Source organism: Schistocerca gregaria, chromosome 2, assembly GCF_023897955.1.
Source record: "Schistocerca gregaria isolate iqSchGreg1 chromosome 2, iqSchGreg1.2, whole genome shotgun sequence".
NCBI classification, from domain to species: domain Eukaryota; kingdom Metazoa; phylum Arthropoda; class Insecta; order Orthoptera; family Acrididae; genus Schistocerca; species Schistocerca gregaria.
Genome location: NC_064921.1, coordinates 815,879,468 through 815,903,216, shown reverse-complemented (window position 1 = coordinate 815,903,216; position 23,749 = coordinate 815,879,468). Strand labels below are relative to the sequence as shown.

At 38.2% G+C, this 23,749-nt stretch overlaps 2 protein-coding genes across 5 annotated transcripts in view; both read right to left on the bottom strand.

Moving 5' to 3' along the window:
- The window catches only part of LOC126335145 (uncharacterized), a 174,647-nt gene extending 166,372 nt beyond the window's left edge, over positions 1–8,275 (bottom strand). Inside the window, exon 1 of one of the 4 annotated variants that reach the window (XM_049998106.1) lies at positions 8,189–8,275. The gene's annotated coding sequence lies outside the window, so the exon portion shown is untranslated. Of the gene's footprint in view, positions 1–7,784; positions 7,968–8,188 lie in introns of those variants that run through there. The other 3 variants (XM_049998107.1, XM_049998108.1, XM_049998105.1) reach the window with 3 other exon arrangements.
- Positions 8,276–9,852: 1,577 nt separating this feature from the next.
- On the bottom strand, positions 9,853–10,218 carry LOC126335991 (uncharacterized). Its single transcript, XM_049999467.1, has one exon. It carries the CDS (start codon positions 10,216–10,218, stop codon positions 9,853–9,855), a length of 366 nt encoding a protein of 121 aa, XP_049855424.1.
- Positions 10,219–23,749: the final 13,531 nt, after the last annotated feature.

Here is a 23,749-nt window from a genome sequence, read left to right as displayed (position 1 = left end):
CAAATGTAGTTTGATTCTGCTGATCTGTTCGCATGAGTATTGCCCTACTGGTATTTACAAACAAACTGTTCTTACTCTAATATCTGAGAACCCTTATGCACCTTAGTGTGCTTTTATTTCCAGTTCATGTGTTGAGTCTGCACTTATGAGTACAACGATATTTACATACAATATTACATAAAGTATGTTGACTTTAAGTTGTCCAATCAACTCCCTAGACCTGAATAACAGACATCAGAAGGCCTTGGTTTTTGTTTTTGATTATAGTCAAATTTATCTAACAGTACTGTGTGATGTAACTGTAGTTGTCTATTGTATTTCTCTTTGTACTTTACTCTATTTCTTCTTGTTTTCCTTCCCTGTGATAAATGTATGCATTTGTTACATGTAGGATCTTTATTACACACTGTACACAACTATACATAGTGGTTTCCAATGGCAGAGCTTTTCAGCTGGCTTCCTTAATAAATTTAGTAACATTCCACCACTGTACTTGCAGGATTGTTTTCTGAACCTACCTACAAATGAATTTATTGTAGTAATTGGGGTTCAAATTATTTTAGTAAAAAACTGTTGCAGCCATGAATATTCCCTATCAGGGTATTCTCACAGAAATTTTGTATATGAGCAAGCGGGCATTTAACTTTAATCAATTTGTGCTCATTCCAATAACATGTCCTCCATAAATTTTAGTACCTCTGACAAGGGCCAACAGACATTACAGCCAGCATTTAGCTACTCAGTTAAGACAGATAATGATAAAACAATTGGCAATTCCACAGAAAATTAACATATTTTTAATATAGATGTCTACCTTGGGTCGAATACAATTCAGAAACACTTTTTACATTTTAAAACTAATGAATAAAAGTTTAGGAAATTAATTTACCATTATATCTGTAATAATTGCCCCATATCCACAATTTTACATTTCATGTAAATAAAAACTTTGTGCTCTTAATTAGCAGTGACAGATGAAACTACAGTGAAAAAATAATCTACAACATACCACCACAGTCAGAAATTTTATGGTAAAACATCTATGAAAAAAAAAATAATTACAGTGTTTAAGTTGAAAAATGTTACACTGAAATGTTGCTTACACTACAGGTTGTTCATTTGCTTAGGAGTGAATGCTGCACCAAGACTGCAAAGCTTTTTAGGCTATTGTAAAAAAGTTTTTATCTGTTTGTTTCTATTCATAGTTCACGATTTTCTTGAACAACAGCTTATATAAATTATTTTGCTCTTTAACTTACACTGAAAAATTGTCATAACATATTATTTCAATTTATTATACTGAGGTTACATACAACACTTTCAGGAATCATATAATCCCTTTAGGAATCAGCTCTTCTGTTAAGAATCATGTGTGTAAGTGCAGAAAAAATCTCCCAGACAAAATAGTCTCCGGCTAAGGAAAGAGGTCAGTTCAGCTAAAAGGATGCTCATTCAAAAATGAATCTTGAACAGTGGGAAGAAGTATCAAAGAAAGTAAGTAAGCAAGTAAAAAGCAGCAGAATTTGTAAAAGGTTTCTGTTTCGAATAAAAATTAGTGTCCAAATGTTGTTTCTCCAAGTAGTGAAGCAAACAATTCTTCACAAGGTTTAGGCAAGGAACTCTCAAAAAGTTCTAATAAACAAAAACAGTTCTGACAAAAATTAGTGTAACACTTCAGCTTGAAATTACAAAAAAAAACCTGGTCAAGTGCAATCACACCAATGCACTGAGTGAAACACAAACAATATGGTAATATGTTTGTTTGAAAGTGATGATATATCACATCAGGTCCATGGTAAAATCTCAAGGAGAAATGACAAAAGAATGATCTCTATATGGTAGTTGTGGTATCGTCCGAAGAACATGGTGCCACACCAAAGTCAGCAAAGCAAATCAATACCACAGACATTAGTGAGAGCTTGCTGCAATCCACAACAATGTATGGGAGATGCCGCTAAAGACCATGCCTCCCTTTCAGCAATAGCAGCACCCTCGCACTGAGGTCAGAATTGAGCCAAGCTTGGAAGAGCTCTGCCCAGTTCATGATCTCATCTGAAGAAATCTGAAGTCATGCTTTGAGAGTTCATGATAGTTGTAAATTATCAAGCAATCCAGCTGCCAAGAACTTAGTCATAGTTAATTTTTGGTACTTATTAATTTGATTTTACTGTCTAATCTGTTAATTTCAGCAAGATGTGCACGTTTATGAATTTTTAAGTTTTCTCAATATATTACAGTAGGCTCTATCGTTTATAATATGAAAGTATTTCTGGATTGTTACTTGTTCTGACTCTTTTCAACATTCCTTTACCCATCATGAAGAGACTCTGGCACTTGTAGAAACCCAATGTTTCTTTAATGAATTCTCATTATTACATTTGCCTTTTTAAGAAAACTACACTCATAAACCTTGGGCCTTGTATGCCTCAACGATACAGATGGCCATGCTGTAGGTGCAACCACAACGGAGAGGTATGTAATTACAGGGCAGGCAAGCACATGGTTCCTAAAGAGAGGCATCAGCCTTTTCAGCAGTTGCAGGGTCTGTATTCTGAACGACTGATGTAGCCTTGTAACATCAACCAACATGGTCTGGCTGTGCTGAACTGCAAAAGGCTGACAACAAGGGGAAACTACAACTGTTATTTTTCCTGACGACATACAGCTCTACTACATAACTAAATGAAGATGCCATCCTTTTGTGTAAAATATTCCTTAGGTACAATAGTTCCCTATTCAGACCTCCAGGCAAGGACTACTCAGGAGGATGTTTTCATCAGAAGAAACAAAACTGGCAATCTACAGGTCAGAGCAGGGAATGTTTAAGCCCTTAATCAGGTAGGTAGGTTACAAAAGTTTAAAAGGGAAATGGATTGGTTGCAGTTAGATATAGTGGAGATTAATGAAGTTCGGTGACATTATGAAAGGGTCAGTTGAGTATAGTGTTATAAATACAAAATCAAATAGGGGTAATGCAGGAGTAGGTCTAATAAAGAATAGGACAATATGAATGTGGGTATGAAACTACGAACAGCATAGTGAACGCATTATCATAGTCAAAACAATCATGAAGTCAACGCCCGTCACAATAGTAAACTTGGTTTATGAATTGTGAAAGAAGGTTGTGTAAGTAGAAAAGACCTGGAGACATCAGAAAGAAGGTATCAGATAGTTTACATAATGGCATGCTAGAGATTTGAGAACACATTTTTAACTGAAAGACATTTCCAGGGGCGGATGTGGACTCTGACCATAATTTATTAGTTATGAACTGTAGATTACAAGTGAAGAAATTGCAAAAAGGAAGGAAGTTAAGAATATGAGACCCAGATAAGTTGAAAGCCAGACATTGTTGACAGTTTCAGAGGAAATATTAGGCAACAATTAACTACAACAGGGGAAAGGAATACAGCAGAACACAAATGGGTAGCTTTAAGAAAAGAAATAGTGAAGGTGGCAAAGGATAAAATAGGTAAAAAGCCAAGGCGTATTAGAAATCTTTGGATATCACATGAAATATTGGATTTAACAAATGAAAGGATAAAATATAAAAAGGCACCAAATGAATCAGGCAAAAGGGAATACAATCGTCTAACAAATTAAACTGACAGGAAACGCAAAATGGATAAGCAGGAATGGCTAGAGGACACATGCATAAGAATACAGAAGAATATATAGCTAGGAGAAAGATGGATACTGCCAACAGGAAAATCAAAGAGACATTTGGAGAAAAGCAACTGTAGGAATATCAAGAGCTCCGATGGAAAACCAGTACTAAGCAAAGAAGAGAAAATTGTTAAGGTGAATGGTGTATATAGAACGGTATATATTGCAGATGTGCTTGAAGGGAATATTATAGAATAAGAAGAGGACATAGATGATGATTTGGAGATACAATACTCCGAACGCAATGTGTATGACAGAGGTGAAGTACCTTCAGATTTCAAGAAGAATGTACTAATTTCAATTCTAAAGAAAGCAGGTCCTGACAGGTGCATACCTGTATATTACTGATTTTTGAAATTTTTGAAAACATATTCAGCATTCTTAAAAGCAGTCAAAAATAAAATTTAAAACAGTCTTGAACCCAATCTTGTTAAAACATTTTTTTATTGGAGTGAGTGACCGGTTTTGACTCCATGAAAGAGTCATCTTCAGACTCCAGAGTGGTAGATGGACACCGCTAGATGAGTTCCGTCGACCCTGAACGCTCATGTAACTGCCTACATGACCAGTTACACGAGTGTCAGCGGAACTCATCTAGCAGTATCCACCCACCAGTCCAGTGTTTGAATACGACTTTTCATAGAGTCGAAACCAGTCACTCACTGCAATAAAAAATTTTTTTAACATGATTGCGATCAAGACTGTTTTAAATTTTAATTTTATATAGGCCTATTTCCAAGTTTAACAAATCATAATTTCAAGGTTACAATAACTGAGGGAAGAGCAGATTATTACTCTCCATAAAGATCACACTATGAGTTGTAGGCAGGCACAACGAAAAGATTGTTATGCATTAATCTTTCAGTCAAAGACTTCATCACAAATGAGAAACATAGACGTATTCACAAAAGCAAGACATTGTGCCTTAATCAAAAAAGAGAAACACACACGCATTCACACAAACAGGTATTTCTAACACACACCATCTCTGGCTGCTCAGGTCAGACTGAAACTGAAACGAGTCAAACGGGAGCAAGTCCATAGGGGAGTAGGGAAGGGGGAGGGGCATCAGGGTACAGGTGGAGGAGGAAAAGGAAACAGTACTGCCTGGTGGAGTTTGCACCAACTAGACATGGCAGACAAGGCTACCCGGTGCAGCACTTCCAATTCCAGCCATGTCATAGGTTATCCTACCCCATCAGAGGATGGGCCATCCGTTAAAGAAGCAGCATCATGTACCAGCTCTCCTGCAATCATTGCTTAGCATTTTATATTTGTATCACTATCTACCAGGATGAATGGCGACCGACAAACTGTAGCCAAGAGCAAAAGAGGACCATACTGCTTCACAACACACAGCTGAACATAACTTGCTTAATTTCAATGGCTCCTTCCCACCCTCACTGCACACTGCCACTGCACCTACCGATCTTTTCCCCTTCTCTTCTCGTCTCCTTTCCACTCCCTTTTCTCCCCCCTCCCTCCCCCAAAGCCTCTGCCACCTCTGGTCCCCGCATGCTTCACCAGGCAGCACTGTTTCTTCTTCCTTCACCTGTACCCTGCAATTACTCCCCCTTCCTGCTCCACTTGGACTATTGTATCCATTCGGGCGTGTTTCAGTTCCAGTCTGGTCTGAGCAGCCAGAGATGGCAGTCATGTGCATGTGAGGTGTGCTTGCTTGTGTGAATGTGTGTGTGTGTTTTTCTCTTCTCTGGTGAAGGCTTTGGCCAAAAGCTTAACGTGTAAGAGTCTTTTGACTGTCCCTAACTGCAGCTCAACATATCATCTTTACAGTGAGTAACTTAATGGTGAGTAACAATATCAATCCTTTCCACAGTTGTTGATATTTCAACCTGGACTTTCCCTTGCTTGATAGTTTTTCAAGATAGTATCATGAATTATTTACAGAAGGAATGAGAAAACTGGTAGAAGTCAACCTCAAGGAAGATCAGTTCAGATTCCGGAGAAATGTGGGAACACACAAAGCAATACTGAACCTATGATTTTTCTTAGACAATAAGTTACGGAGAGGCAAACCCGGAATACAGTCTGAAATTCTGAAGATAACAGGTAAAATACAGGAAGCGAAAGGTTTTGTACAACCGATGTAGAAACTGGTAGTCACTACTATAGAAACTGGTAGTCAAGGGGTATGAAAGAGAACCAGTAGTTGAGAAGGGAGTGAGACTGAAGCCTATCCCCAGTGCTATTCAATCTATACATTGAGCAAGCTATGAAGGAAACAACAGAAAACTTTTGAGGTGGAATTAAAGTTCAGGGAGAAAAAATAAAAGCTTTGAGGTTTGCTGATGTCTTTGTAATTCTGTCACAAACAGCACAAGACATGGAAGAGCAGATGAACAGAATGGACAGTGACTTGAAAGGAGAATATAAGATGAGCTTCAACAAAAGCAAAACAAGAGTAACTGAATGTAGTCAAATTAAACCGTATAATGCTGAGTGAACTATATTTGAAAACAAGACACTACAAGTGGTAGATGAGTCTATTTTGAAAGTATATTTGTTTTGACAGTATATTTACTATTTGACAGTATATTTACTATTGGACAGTATATTTACTATTTGACAGTATATTTACTATTTGACAGTATATTTACTATTTTGACAGTTAAATAACATGTTGGCTGAAGTGTTAATAAGCCTTTGCTGCAGTATGTCTCTCTAGTGCAGCCTTGTATGAAAGTGAAATGTGGGCAATAAACAGTTCGAACAAGAAGATAATAGAAGGTTTTGAAATTTGGTGCTACAGAAGTATGCTGAAGATCAGATGGCTACATTATGTAACCAATAAGGAGGTATTGAACAGAACTGAGGAGATAAGAAATTTGTGGCATAACTTGACTAAAAGAAGGGATCGGTTCATAAGACACATTTTGAGTATTATAGGCAAGTGTTGGGGTAAAAATTACAAAGGATGATCAACAGGTGAATATACTAAGCATGTTCAAAAGGATGTTAAGTTGCACTGGTTGTCCAATGATGAAGAGGCTTGGTCGGTATAGAGTAGTGTGAAGAGCTGCATGAAGACCACAAAAACTATCAGTTGTACAAGCTTATTAAGGAATGTGGCGAATTTAAAGACCAAATATGGCAAACCAACGATATTGAATGTATATAGAGAAGGGCAGCGTGAATAGTCTCGGGTTCATCGGACCCAAGTGAGAGTGTCGGAGAGATGCTGAAAAAGTGAACTGACAAACACCTGATGCTAAATGCAAACTACCTTCAGAAAGCCTACTAACAAAGCTTCTAGAACCAGTTTTAAGTAACGACTCCACTAATACACCACCACTAGCTATGTACGACTCCGTGGGTAAAAATGTGAGAACAGGGTTAGATTAATTACATCATGCATTAACGCATTTCTGTAGTTATTCTTCCCCTCTTCCATAAATGAATGGAATAGGAACAAGCTTCAATAACTGGTGCAATGGGACGATCCATGTGTGATGCTCCTCACAATCGTTTGCAGGGTATGGATGTAGATGTAAAGCTGCGAATCGTGATCTAATAATCCATTTACCATAGAATTGGCATCTCTTTCAACTTATGCTTGTCGCAAGAAAACTATATCTATGACGAAACTACCACCTTGAGCAACCTTCGTGGAGGAATTTATGACTGATAAGTAGCAACAGCATTCTTTATCGCTTTTTCTGCCAGATTCTTTCAAGAATCCCACAAAAATACCGAGAAATTATTAATTCCTGGCTTCTGGCTGACAGACAGTACAGTAACCGTCCAAAATTATTTCTAATGATTTCCGCTGTCCGGTGAAGATCTGAACTCTACAACAATCACAAGTCGTGTCCTGTTATCGTGTCAAGGAACACACGAATGTAACCATGAATCACTACTTGGATTTCTCCACTTATATCCCTAGCTAAATCAGAGGCAGAACTTATATTAGACAATTCGTTCTACATTAAATTTGTCTGTTCCAAAGCGGGACTGCACTTTACTGAGTTTGCTTTAAAATAATGCAAGAAGCAGCCGCAATTTCATACGAACCACTACGGGAGCAACAGAAGTACTTCGCACCAAATAGGCGCCTGCTTTACGGCGCTCTCGAAAAACTATTAGGGACGGAAACTAACCATTTTTGCCAGAAGTTTCCGGTCAATCACCAGCCCCAGGTTCCTGAAAAACTGACTGGGCCTCCAAATACTGCACATGCTTTGTTTCGTTCGTTGTAACGATACTGAGATGTAATGCGTGCATTTTTCACTACTTTATATGTCGCATCATTCAATCACCCGCTACACGTTTTTTAGACTATCGTAACATCTCCTTCATTCTACCAGCAATGGTAATGTCGCAGATTCAAAACAGTGAAGTACAGAACTCTGACACAGCAGACAACAATGGCTACCTCGTAAGATAAAATATGCCATGTTGTTTCATTGCTGCGTCCCAAAATAAATTATTACCGGCCCAACATCTATTCACATTTAGTATCTCATCAGCCACCTCACAGTAAAGCATGCATACGGCTACTTACGACTTCAGTTTTCCCCGCAACAATCAAACTCCTTACCGACAAACAAAACAATGTAAATCTGAAAGCTACTCATATTGGCGCGTTACTATCCAGAGATATAAGGCTAAAGTTAGAATTGGACTTCGACCATAGATGGTCGAAGCAGCAAGGCCAGTCTACAGTATCTATGGTCGAAGGAATTGGAACAATAAACCAAATGAGTTTCGAAATATTGATGTATCGATAAGCGAGATACTAATGGTCGTTCATATTTATTCGGTGTTCCCACAAAGAAACTGTGCACATTGGTACTATGTTTAAACACGAATCGAACTGTCCAAACAGAGAGTTATGTTCGATCTTTTCATAAGCCTGCGATCTAGTGACAGTGGATGGTATCAAGAATCTTTAAGCCGGGTTCACACACGCAACGAAAGTATCACCACAAGTCAAGTCACTCTGGAGTGGCGCAGTGAGGTACCGTTCACACTAGACGCCACAAATTCTTCGTAATTGCGCAGTATGCAAAATGGCGTCACCTGTCTCAGCTGATTAAATGGCTGTACATATTACTAAATAAGATGTTTTGGAAACATAATAAATGTAAAATATTACTTACCAAAGTGTTTCTCGTCTCTCTTGTCTCGAATACATGTTTTAAGAACCTGTCTGCAGCTTCAAACCAAGCAAGGCTGGTTTTATAAATACCGTCTGTAGATGCACCACTCATAAGTGATTTCAGTACTTTTTTATGTTCATTAATGTAAGAATTTCGAATGCTTCGAATTTTTAATTTTCTTGTAGCTACATCAATTCCAGGTACATATTCACACAATCTGTTTACTATTTCAATTAATGCAACATCTCTCAAATTTCTGTCTCTTTATGATTCGTTTTTGTGGTTCCAAAGGCATTCTCGTTCTTGATACACCTCCAAGAATCTCATAATTGTCGCTGTTGGCCACTTTTTAGACATATTAATAGCAAACGCACATACAAAAGCACTATCTGCGAACGAATACGCACTAGAAAGGTTTGAATCCAGCCCCGAGGTAGCAATCAAATGACGTTATTCGATTGTGGAGAAGGCAAAATGGCGCAACAAAGTAGAACCAAGTTTAACTTTTTGTGGCGTGACATAACACTCTCCTGCAAGTTCATATTTCATAACCAAATCAAGAATTTAGCTTAGTCTTTATTTTCCTTAGTTTCTTCCATCCCAATCAAAGTTTTCATACTTGATAGCTTCTTTGCTAATAAGCCCTTAGTAAGAATGTCAGCTGCCTGATGTTGTGTTGAATTATACTCGACATTGATCTTCTTCTCATTGACTAACTGTTGTACATACTGATAGCGTGTTTCAGTATGCCTAAAGCATTCGTAGAATCCTGCGCCTTTGATATATTTAATAGCACTTTGATTGCCAATGTGTAAAGTAGGAATTGAACGCTTTTCAACAATGTCAATTTCTTTCAATAAAAGATCAAGCCATACCAGAGATTTACTTGCCTCATTGGCAGCAACAAATTCAGCTTCCATTGATGATTGTGCGACACATTTTTATAGTTTACTTTTCCACATTACTGGTTCGCCACAAAACTTCATTAAAACTCCACTTGTTGAACGTCTAGTCAATTTTTCACCTGCATAATCAGTATCGCTATAACCTTCTATAGCACAATTGTTCATTTTCCATCATTTATAGTACCCCTCAAATAGTGAAGAAATCGTTTATTCAATTTTAGGTGTGCTTCAGTAGGCGAATCTTGTGCTCTTGAAACAACATTTACAGCATAAGCTAGATATGGACGTGACCCCAATGTTAAATACGTGAGACTGGCAATAATTTCTCGGTAAGTGTCGGTATCAGTAGATGGTGGTGAATTACTAGATATCCATTCAGGTTCAATTGGTAATGATATTGGCTTTGCGTCAGTCATATGATACCTGGCTAACACTCTTTTCACATATGCAGTCTGATTAATCTTCATACAATCATTAAATCTTTGGACTTGCAAGCCAAGATAACAATACACTTCACATACTACCATGTCAAACTCTTCATGTAATTGTTTTGTGTAATTATGAACTGTTTCACCAGGTCGCAATATCAATCCATCATCCACATGAAATAAAACGATTAAATTTTCATTAAAATGAGGACAAGGATCAGCACTACTATCCCGCAAATTTGATTTCTTAATGTATAACTTTAAACACTCATGCCTACATTTTGCTGCTTGCTTCAATCCATACAAGCTTCAAAGCAATCTGCAAACATGGCCTGTGCCATCATCATAACCTTCTGGTTGTTGCATGTAAATTTCTTCCTCCACTTTACCATTCAAGAATGTTGTTTTAATATCAAACTGTTTGATGTTCTAATTTCTTTGAACAGCAACACACAAGAGGGCTCTCAGAGTTTCAAACCTAACCACAGGACTGAAAGTTTCAGAAAAATCAAGCCCTGGTCTTCGGCTAAACTCTTTTGCAACTAGCTTTGCTTTGTACTGTACAATGTCATTGTCATGTTCCAATTTAATTGCAAACACCCATCAATTTCCAGTAGCCTACCTTTCAGCTGGTAAATCAACTAATTTCCAAGTAACAACCTATTGATGTCAGTCCATTTCTTCATCCATTGCAGCTTTCCAATTTTCTACATTTGACGATTTCACTGTTTCATCATAGTTCTTAGGAACTTCACTCAGCATCATCATCTTGGGTCACTCAGGTTCATCTAGATAACGTATCGGCCTTCTAATTGTTTGTCTGTCCCTCAAAACTCGATGACCATCTGCATTTTCTGTCGCTTCTACATGATCTTGATGATCCAGAGTTGTAACATTTACTTTTGATATTTCGTCAGCATTGGAATCAGATGATTCTGTATCATTCATAGTCGATATGTCAACTAATTTGGTAACATCACTCCTTAATGATTGCTTCAATATTTCATCCCTGAATTTTACATTTCGGCTAACAATAACTGATGCCTATCTGGAAGGTATACACGATAGCCACAGTCATCAAACCAACTGTATAAGTTTTCCGAGAATTGGCATCAAACATTCTCCGTTTCTGTGCTGGAATCCAGAAAAAAACATTTTGTCCCAAATACTTTTAGATGATTAAACTGACTCTTCCCTCTCAAAAATAACTCTATCGGTGTGATTCCTTTAACCTTCGTTGGCCCAGTTCGGTTCAGAGTACGAGTAGCTGCAAGTACAGCTTCTCCCCATAAAGCGTTTGGATTATGCTTTGCTGACTAAAGCCATGAACGTATCATTTCGCAGATAATCCTGTTTTGACGCTCAGCAACTCCATTTTGCTGTGGCGTATATGGCACAGTCAAAGAATGTCTCAATCCAATTGACTCAGCATATCTTCTCACATCATTATTGTCAAACTCCTTGCCTCCACCAGTCCGCAACTCTTTAATAGTACATTGAGCTTGTGTTTTCACCAACTCAATAAATATTGGCATCTTCTCCTTTACATCATAATTTTTCTGCAAAATATATGTCACTCTGAAGCTTGAGAAGTCATCTTTAAAAACAAGAAAATATCGATGGCCAGCTAAATCGTTTTCCTCCATTGGACCACAGACATCAGTGAAGATTAATTCATCTGGACTAGTTGACTTGTCAACTCGTGAACCAAAAACTAGCCTATGATGTTTACCTAGCATACAACCTTCACATAATTCTTTGTCAAACCTTACATTGATATCATGAGCAGTCAAAAGTGATTGGCCATGTTGTTTGTTCTGGTGCCCAAACCTTTCATGCCACAATTGAAGAGTATCAGAAGCTCCCTTTACTACACAGGACTTCCCTTGCTTAATCACTTTCACTGCCAAGCGATGAAGTTCATACTTGCTTTTAGAAAATGCAATAGCAATTGGAATATTGTCTCTATAAAATGACCATACTTTACCATCGTTTTTGATACTTTGATCAATACCTTTCTCTCTGGCCTTTTTAACAGGAAATAAATTACAAGTACCATCTGGACAATACCATACATCATCAAAATATCGTCTGGTCCATTTACTTGCATTAAAAGTTTCAACATCAATACGGCCACTCCCAAATGCTTCGATATGCACATTATTTTTAGCACTGTACATTTTCTGTGGTACATCAAAAGAAGTGTATAAAACATACCAGTCTTGACGATTTTTAATGTGATGTGTCACGCCACTGTCAATATACCACTCGTCACATTCTGGTACCTCTACATTTGTAGGTAAATTACATACTTTCAACAAAGTTTCTTCTGGAATTTCTCATGACAATGTTTTCACAGATGATAACATTGCAGAACCACCACCATCACTAGAACAGTTCCTGGAGATATGACCTTTGCTTTTGTATTTAAAACACACGCTGCCTATTTTGCAGTCTTTCGAAATGTGTCCAATCTTACCACATAAAAAACATTTCTTCACATCTCAGTTGCTTGAATTTTGCACCTTTCTCACATTACACAATTTAATTTTGCGTCATTGCTGTGTAAATACACTTCCCTTGGTTCTTGAAAACCTTGCAGCAGCCTACATTTGTTTCTTTTCTGTCTTGAATTCGCAGGTCATAATTCAAACACCTTTCCTATAGTTTATGCCATGTTTTGTCAGCTTGTGGTAGATCATGCCAAGTTGCATACCGCCCGACCGTTCCCATTCGATATTGTGAAACTTCTGTCGCAATAGGTCGATATTTTCAGCGTACTGAATATCATAAATCTGGTGTAATTTATCCCAAACATCTTTTGCACTTTGACATGTAGCTACTCGAAGCAGCGGTTTTGTTTCCAGTAAAAAAACAATACGTTTCTTCGCTTTTGAATTCGCCTTCGTCCAAGCACTTAATTTCGTTACATAATCTGCAGCATTTGTTTCCGGTTTCATAAAAAATCCGCATACAACTTCGTAAAGAGCGTCACGTTCGAAGACAGTCTTTATGAGAATACACCAGGTAGCCCAATTTGCTTCGCCATTTAATTTTTCAACCTGTTGTTTTTCTTCAGTCATGATGTTTTGCTCCTATTTTCTGTTTACGCTTACAAACACTTCGAATAACTTCGTAAAGTGTCTGCAAAAGGGTGATCACGCCACAAGCCGTCTGCTTGAATTAGTCGATTCTGACGCTATTAAACACATCTCAATTATATATCAAATCAATGCTAATCGGAACCACACTCCTCTCCTACCATACAGCCTCTAAATGATTGCGCAAATATTTATTATAGTGCCAGAGCTTCATATAAGAGCAACAACAGAACAACTGCATATATATTTTTTAAAACTTCACAGATCTCTAATACAAAGAATACATACCATCAAACATAAACTTTGCATAAAAGACACTTGCACACATGTAACAGAAGCAAATATGAACTTCTAATATTATTTACAATCCTATACACAACAGGAAGTATTTTGAGCCTGGTTACAAGTGGACAGCCTTATTCCAAACGACCTGTCCTACAAATTAAACGCAAAACTGTGAATTTCTATTTTTTAAATGTTACCGACACAGGGAGAATGTACAATCAGACCAACATGTTTTAGTGTTTTTGATGCACCGTGGATTTAACAATAAACATAACTGTGAGACACAGCGTCAAATACCTTCTGGGATGCAGCTCATGTATAACAATGGAAATTAAAAAATAAATAAAAGACTTCAATCATGATTCTGTCCGATTCTCGAGCTTCCACTCATCCCGCGATGTAGTGAGATAATATGGTACTACCCTCAAGACCAATCTTGCTGCTGTAATTCACTCTCACGACAAAAATTAGGGTCACTTTATTACGATACATTTCGTTTGTTTGGCATTTAATTCTTGATTAATTGTCTTCATTATTTTTATCTTGATGTTACTGTCTTGTGTCCAAACTGATAAAAATATGGTAAAGGTTTTATCTGCTATTCTAATTTTCAAATAGGAACTGAATTGCTCATTTACAATGTATCATTACCGCCTCTCATAAACAAATAAAATGTTGTACTGGATTCGGTCAAGTAATATTTTTTGAAGGACAATATTTTCGCCTTTGTCTTATACCTTTACTTAAAAATCAGCATAAATGTTTATATATCCTTAGATACCGGTAGTTTACGGGATCTTGTAAACTAGTTCAAACACAAGAGGAGATTATGCAGTGGTAGAATTTAATGCTATTTCCTCTGGTGGCAATTTTAAAGCAGATCAACAGCTTATTGTTGTGGCTAGTTCGCGGTTTCTTGCGTATCTCTCGCACTTGCACGGCGTTTCTCAAATGTCACATTATTGTTCGAAGTAGCTCGATACTGTGTGGAAAACTGTGACATATAGGGATATCTCGACCCCGCAGTAAAGAGAGTATCTTTTGCCCAACACATGCTCTCCCCAACTTCAGCCGGTTTCACACACGCAACTAAAGTGGCGCCACAACTTGTAGCTTTCTGTAGTGACACTGTGAGCTACCATTCATCGAGGATGCCACAAATTCTTCATAATTGGACAGTTTTCCATACAGCTTCAACTGAAACCATATTGATTGGTTACGGTGCAGTTTATGGCTTTAGATCTATGGCAAGGGTGAAATACAAGGATGACGAAACCTAAATATTGGATACGAAAATAGATTTCGCACAGGGACATATTGAGGCCCATAAACACTTTTATAAAGGAAATAAGACTCAGACACGAAAATGCTGTCTACAACGGTAAACTAATCAACAGCTAGCATGTAAATATCATCTGCAGATACACCATTCCTGCAAGATTTTAGATTCTCATTTTATTCGTCTATACAGGTACAGGTTTCGAACAAATAATATTTAGTTTAACAGCTGCCACATCGCACTCAGGAGCTATTTCCTGCACATAATCCACAATTTATACAATGCTTGGTCTAACAGATCAAGACGTTTATACGAATCGCGTTTTTGGTTATATATATCAACCTGATTTGTTTATTCATCAAAATATCTTTTAAGAGTGTGGTATAAGTCATTGGTTTGCAAATATTGCCCTACCCCCTCCCCCCCCCCCACACACACACACATTTCTGCAGAAAATCAAACATAGGTTGCTGTTCTTGTAGTTACCGAAGCAGCAAAAGAATACCTGCCATTGTTTTAACTTTTTCAGTAATGAAATGAAACACACACTGCAATCGAATGGAGTACACCAGCAATTACTCCATGAAAACTATGACAGAATACTAGTGTTTCGAAATACTGCCACATGGGAGCTTTGGTGGAAGGAATGTAATGCAACAAAGTACAACCAAGTTGAACTTTTTGTGATCTGACAAAAGTTGCGTCTCCGAAGTTGCGCTACTAAAAATAGGATGTTCACACATGCAACTGCTTTGTAGCTGTAGTATGCCACTAGCTGCAGCGACACTTTTGTTGTGTATGTGAACCCAGATTTCAGCATAAGTCAGTCAACTGGCCTATTCATCCACCCCAAAGGTCTATTGTCATGTCACCTGGCATGGTAGTTAGACATATTTCCACAGGTGTAGAAAAGGCCATTTCGGTTTCTGCCCTCATGCACCTCCCCATGGTACCATCCAAGAACTACAGCTGCTGTTGCTGCTAAATGGAGCTGTTCTCATTCTGCATTTGTAGCAAGAAGCAAGTTTTGTACCATGTCACTGTGTAGGTAAGTGAAATTAGTCTCATTGCCAAAACATGACTTTTTGCTTTAACTATGAAAAAAACATTGCAAAGAACTAACATTTTTTTTAAACTTTGTGGTAGTAATCTCAGACTTTAGGGATTTCATTTCAACATTGAATACTACTAAAGTAACAAAGTGTAGTAGTAGTTGGTGCTGTTGCTGTTGCCATTCTTTTATTCATTCACAGATCATTTCTACGAAGATATTGGTCATGTGTTGGCATTATAATTTATGAAGAGCAAAAATAACGTATTTCATACAGACATGCATTTACATACTTACAGGTCTGTTTTGACAAGGATGGGATTAGTAGTCAGCTGTGACCTTTTTATAGGAATTATTCTGGCATTTACCTGAGGTAATTTAGGGAAACCACAGAAAACCTAAATCAGGGTGGTTGGATGAAGATTGGAGCCTCTACTATCCTTCCACATACGAGGTCTCTCTACTTAAAACAGTTTAGTAACGTTTTTGTTTTACCTTAAAGTAGAATACTGTTTTACAAAGAAGTTATTTAATATAGTAAAATGGCACTGCTATACTGTTCATCCATTTCTCACTTCCAGTCAATGCACACATGACACAGTCTATACACACCTTTTTCATACTGTAGCATTACACCCACAATCAATGTCAGGGTCATAGGTACTATGTCTGTTTTCATGTTAGGTACCCCAGCTTCTCATTTACTAGTCTGAGAAATTGAGTCATCATCCTCTGTGACGAGTAAGATGTTGAGCTCAGGAAGAAGATACAGTGATAGTATTACACTGTGGTGACATCACTAATCCACTTCACCACTCTGACTGAGCAAATTTATTACTGACTGTACAAAAAGTGTCTTTGCTGTAGTCGAAATGGTTACATTTATTTACTCCTATTCTTGTTTTGTTGTTGTGTGAGCAGAAGTGAATGTTATCTGTTAAATAACTGAGCAGTCATTTCATCAGAATAATATATAATACTCGAGATCCCATATTATTTTAGCCTCTCTGAAGAATCACTTTTTGTAATGTGCAACATTAAGACTCTCCAGCATTTACCAAACTCACCAGTGTCACCACAAAATGCACATACACTACGCAACACCATATCCATGTTTTAACGTTAACCCACTGCCTTCCATCTGCAGTATCCTCCTCTAGAGAAGCTTCTTGTGGATCAACTGGAGTTCTTCTGAAAGCAGGTAATGTGATCAGGGGCAGCAGTCTGTTGACCTCTCCAATCCACATGTTTAATTCAGAAGCTAATTTGTGGAAAATTCCGTGGTTTCATGAAGTGTATTTGTTATTGAGTAATTCTCTGGCAGGTAGTTTATGCATGTGGTGTCGGTAATAGTTCAGCGTACCTAGGAATTTGCGAAGCCTCTTGTAAGTTCTGAGAAAGGGCATCTATTGTACCGCTTTGATCCAATTGAGGAATGAAGACAGGCCTACCTTGGACACCATGTATCCCAGGAACTTAACCTAACGTTCTCCCAATGCACATTTTGTTTCTTTTATAATTATGCTATACTTCATAGGCAGTGGAAAAGATATCTGTTACAGGTGTGCGATGTGCTGTTGTACTAAAGTAGAGAATACTAGAATGTCATCGATGTAGCAATGTAAGAATCACAATTCATGAAGCACTTCGTTCGTGAACAGTTTTCAAGTTTAGGTGGCGTTTCTAAAGCCACATGTCATAAAATAGCACTCAAACAAGTCCAATGGTGTGATCACTGCTGATTCTTTAATGTCAGATGAAGTCATGGCAATTTGAGAAAGCACTTTTGTGCATTACTTCACACTGAATACTTTGGTATTGGTAATGTTGATGTTAAAAATTGGTCAAGTTGGGTATGAGGTACTGCTCTGGAAATTTGTAGGAGGACTTCTGTAATCAAGGTGGTTAAGTAGCTGTCCACTATCACAAGAATAGAAGCCAGAGTGCCACAGGGTTCAATACTGGACCTTATTTTGTAACTTCTATAACCCTCGGGCCTTCCAATTATGGTATGAGTCACAAAAGTGACCAATGCGGACGACAAAGTTCTCTTTACTCGCAGCAGCACATAGGCTCCAATGCCAAAAAAGCTAAGGTATGATACTGACAAAAACGTCGCCAGCCAGTGAAAGCACCAGTTATATTTTTGCAGAGCCAACACTCTGATCTCCAAAAGTTTCATATCTTCAACTTACATTCGACACGAAACAGACATGTACTCATAACATCAGTGAAGTGCCCAAAAAGATTTCACAGAGTCAGAGAGTCCAGCATCCGCACATCAGCGACAGCTTTGATCTTCTAGTACTGTGTGGCCTCAATTCCTGTTGTTCATTCATGAGACCAGTCATGGACTACAGCTTCACCATTTGGGGCGACACAGCAAATACACATTTCCACAAGCTGCAGTATTTTCAGAATAAGGTACTGTGAAGAATCTGTCATGTAATAGCAAGCTTTCCCATTAAGTTGCACTATAAAGTGGCTGAAGATCCCGAAGTGTAGCTACGTGAAGAAACGCACGTCCACAACAATTTGGAAGCTGGAACGACTACCAAAGCCGCTACAAATGGTCCATAGCTTTACTGAACAATTAGTAAGGCGATGTGAAAAGGAGACAACCTAGTCTTAACTTCACAACCTATAAGACACATAAATAAAGCAATATAGCCAGTATTACAAATAGTGTGAATCGCAGTCAGTGCCTTAGGGTAAACAATACCTATTCCCACAACCCCAAGAAGGTAGCAACTCGTTGGCTGAACCCAACTTCTGATCTGTGCATGATGTCATGAGTAATGAACAGTGGCAATGTTGTGAAGATGGCCTACTAGACTGATACCATTCTATGTTATGAGATGTACAGATTGTGTCTGAGCTTCGAGCGCTGTGAGATCAGCGACGTTTTTGAAACTTTTCCTGCATTCATGTAAAGGCAGTCAATTTGTCTATGAAGGTTCGTTATCTATCTAATTTGTTGTTATAAAAGGAAATTTAAATGTAACTTGACAGAGTGAAGTCACATAGTACCCGGCAAAACATAATATATTGGTAAAGAGCAGTGTGTGATCTACAAGAAGTACATTATTAACTAACTGATTCAGATGCCAGACAAGAGCCATGTTGTAGAATATTTAAGCAGTTATCGTTCCAGATGCGATATAATATACACCACACTCTTCCAGTTCTGAATAGATAGTGGCATGTACTTTCAGTGGTTGAAAGCAATCCTAAGAAAAAACTCGTTAATTTCACATCGATCCGTGATCTGTGGTAACGATTTTGAAGAAGGTGATATAATAAACTTCGATATGTTGCAACATATTCTATGAAACGAGAATAAATGTCCAACAGCATGATCAAAATTGAGAGCTGACGCAGTACCAAGAGTTTTCGCCAGTCTTCCTAATTATTTAAGCAAACCTCCAAACTTTGACTCTATGAAACACCCAAATGGGAGATGACTGAAGCGAGAGTAAGATCTTCCTAAGACAAATGAAGAGTTGCTTGCAGAAGACATGAATAAAAGTTTTACAGACGTGTGAAAATGTAGATATCATTGTGAGAAGTAACATGTGGTACTAACCTATAATTAAAGATTCAGTATGTCTATATAGGTCATAGATAGGAGGCATTCCAAATATTCAAGACAGGGATATTTTGTAAAAATTCAATACATTCAAAAAATTTCAAAATTGAGTTACGTGTGATAATACCATAGTGTCAATCTATTACATCAACTCCTAAACCAAGTTTTAGCAAAAGTCGACTATTGCTGTGTGTATGAACACTCCAAGGTTATAGCAAAACACGATACATGCATTCTTACTGTTACAGAAAAAGTCGACAAATGCAATATAATTACCCTCTTATGGTGTGGCAGCAAGCAGTTATCAATTATGGACTATAGTGGTTGCTTTAGGCTGTGTTACTCATTGTTGTAACAACATTTACTGGCAGGAATAGTGTTCACTGTCGTCGGAACACCTGCAGCTTACTTTTAGACAAGCATTCACTGGACACTCAACATGTACGTCTACAAAGAAGTACTGTAAGCGGAAGCAGTGTGGATAATGATTCCTGTGACTGTGAAAATGGGTTACAGGTCAAAGGATATTCGGATGGGAGAAAATCCCAATTCAAAAAGAGCTTACATCGACATGAAACGCATCACAAGAAATATAGAAAGTGTGGTAGACTGGAGTGTTAACACTTGAAAATTATATCTCTGAACTTTGTTTACATTCTTATGTTTTCATTGTTCATTAAACTTATAAATACATCGTTTCTTGTCTTTTATGGTCCTTGTACCATAAATCATAAACCATATTGGTGACTCGGCGTGAGAAATAAGAAGTGTAAAGCATTTTTGGTTAGTGAATTGTAAAAATGATCGGCGTCAGCAACGACGCAAATCCAACGCCCGCGTCAGTACAGAACGATCTAGATATTACTCGTGTTTCAGTGAAGATTCCGCCCGTCTGGAAGAAAAACACAAAAGTTATGGTTTCTTCAAGTTGAAGCACAGTTTACCACGTTGGGTATCACTAAAGAAACCATAAAATTCAATCATGTTGTTGCGTCACTGGAAGCCGATGTTGTAGAATTAATTTCCGACTTGTTGACTCTACGATAATCTACTACTCCATTCACAGAGCTTAAAACAAGACTAATTCAGGAATTTGAAGAGTCAGAAAATAGAAAAGTATCGAAATTATTAACAGAAGTGGAATTAGGTGATAAAAAGCCAACTTAGCTCTTATGTGTGATGCGAACTTTAGTTGGAATGTAAGTCAAGGAGGAATTTTTGAAAACCATATTTATACAGCGGCTTCCTGTTACCGCACGTTCTATACTAGCAACAAGTTAGATGATCCTGACACCACAGCCACTATGACTGACAAAATTGTCCAATTTTCATAAATGTGGTCGAATATATGTGCTCAAAGCTTGCAGGCATCATCCACTATTGCAGCCAGTAAAGTAAATGATACCAGTAACGACAGAATCTCAAAACTAGAAATGCAGATTGCTGAATTAACATTGACAATCAATGAGTTGAAAATATTGTCACGTTCAAGAGGCAGCTCACGTTCATCTCACTCCTCACCAAGTAGGTCATGAGACAGGTCACGGTCAGCCCAGCACTTTAATCCTAATGGAGAACTCTGTTGGTATCACTTTAAATATCGCCACAGGGCAAAGAAATGTCAGAGCCCAGGCTCGTTTCGACCACCTTCCACCCAAAATTCCAACAAACAGTTGAACTCAAACGCTCCATACTAGCGGCGGCAGGCGATCGGAGCCATCTTTTACGCCGTCTATTTCTCACAGTCAGTGGTAGCGGAAGTCCTTATCTAATTGACACTGGAGCTGAAGTTTCTGTCATTCCGCCTTCGAATATTGATCGCCGAAAGAATACAGATCATAAAATTTATGCTGCAGATGTCACTGGTATTAATATTTACGGAGAGCGTCTATTATTACTCAGTTTGGGTTTATGACACAACTGCACATGGAATTTCGTAATTGCAGATGTGCAATCGCCGATTGCCGGAGCCGACTTCATTCACCATTATAATCTCTTAGCAGATCTCAAGAACAGACACTCGTTGACCTGGTAGCGTCAGCAGAAGCATCTGGCTCATTGATTAAGGTCTCGGGCCTAGAAACAGCTCATGTAATGCCACCACATCAAAAATGTGCTGCCATTCTAAAGAAATTTCCCAACCTGCTCCAAGAAAACATCCATTTTGACATCCCAGATACCAGTGTTTTTCATACGATTGTCACATAATGACATCCTGTAGCAGCAAAGGCAAGACAACTACCACCAGACAAACTTGAAGCAGTTAAAGCAGTGTTCCAACAGATGATTAATATGAAAACCTGCCAGCTATCGACAAGCGCCTGGGCAAGCCCCCTCCACTTAGTTCTCAAGAAAGACAGATCCTGGAGGCTTTGTGGGGACAACTGTGCTCCCAACAAAATCACCAAGCCTGACAGGTATCCTATTCCTAACCTTCAAGATTTTAACAGCCAACTGTATGGAAAACAAATATTTTCAAAAATAGATCTGGTCAGAGCTTATCATCACATCCCTGCACCACCAGACGATGTACCTAAGACCGCTGTGATAGCTCCATTTGGTTTGTTTGAGCTTTTGCTACTTCCGTTTGGACTCCGAAACGCAGCATAAACTTTTGAAAGGTCGACAATATACTGAGAGACCTCGATTTCATGTACTGTTATATAAATGACATTCTAGTGGCATCACAAGATGAAGAAGAGCACAAGAAGCATCTTCAACTGTTTTCGTATGCCTCAGTAAATTAAATATGAGAATCAATCTGAACAAATGCATTTCCGGTTCAATAGAAGCACCTTTCCTGGGGTATGTGGTAACTGCAGAGGGAATTAGACCATTACCAGATCGAGTACAAACCATTGTTGACTATCCGCTACCTACAACAAAAGAACTGCTCAGATTTCTTGGTCTCATTAATTTTTACCGAAGAGCACTACCAAATTCAGCCACTAAACAAGCAGAGCTTTTGAACCTACTCCATGGGACTAACAGAAATAATAAAAGGAAAATTAATTGGACAGAAAGTCTTCGACAAGCCTTTAGTGACCTAAAAAATAGCTTGGCCAATTCAGCGCTTCTGGCTCTTTCATCTTGAAATTTACTTCTAATTTTAAGGGTTGACGCCTCAGATTATGCTATTGGTGCATCTTTACAATACATGAAAGATAATAATCTGCAACTATTAGCATTCCTCTCCAAGAAACTGACAAATGTAGAGAGGAATTACTCAGCCTATGACAGAGCGCTCCTCGCTGCCTACACAGCAGTGAAGAACATTCAGTACATCCTTGAAGGACGTGATTTCCCAATTTACACCGACCACAAGCCATTCACCTTCATGTTCAAACAATATTTCGACAAAGCTTCTCCACATCAGGTCCGACACATTAGTTCCATATGACAGTTCACCACAGACATACGTTACATTACGGAAAAGGAGAACCTCGCAGCCGACGGTTGTTCACAAATTGCTTCACTCACTGTACCTCCATCTGTTACCATGGAACAAATTTCGGAAAGCCAACGATATGACGAAGAGCTTCCACACACAAAGAATACTACATCCCTTGCATTTCAAACAATAATGTTGCCAAATGGTAAAGAACTTGTTTATGACATAGCTGGAGATATGATTCATCCATATGTACCCCAACAACTACGTCAAGCAATTTGCAACTCGCTACACAATGTAGCTCACGCTGGTGTTCAAGCATCCATTAATTTGGTAAGAAATCCCTTCTTTTGGCCATCGCTAAAAAAAGGCGTGAACGCCTGGACTTCAACATGTATTATTTGCCAATGAAGTAAAGTCTGGAGACACACCAACAGCACAGTAGCACATTATTCTCAAACGACAACAAGATTCAGTCACATTAATGTGGACATAGTTGGGCCCCTATCTCCATCACAAGGATATCGCTGTTTACTAACAATTATTGATCTATTTTCCCGATGGCCAGAAGCAATTCCATTAGCTGACATCACAGCAGAAGCAGTCTAGTATTTTATGGTCATTCTACCATATACCATAAACCATAAATGGAACCTATCATTAATTGCAATCATGGACTTGAGGTTTCACTGTCCAAAGCCAAAGGAATGAAAGAATGCAAAGCTGCTGAACACTCCTATGAAAATACTTCCTGCTTTCATCATCATGTGACATCATTCAATAAAACGGATCAAGATGAGTTTCTGTTTAAATTTCTTAATACTTCCTCACCTCAGTGCAAAGTAATGGATACACAGAATGCAAAAAGGGAAAAAACCAGTGACAGTGAAGTATTTCATTAGAGAAAGGATTGGCAAAGTTCCTGTTTGTGCAA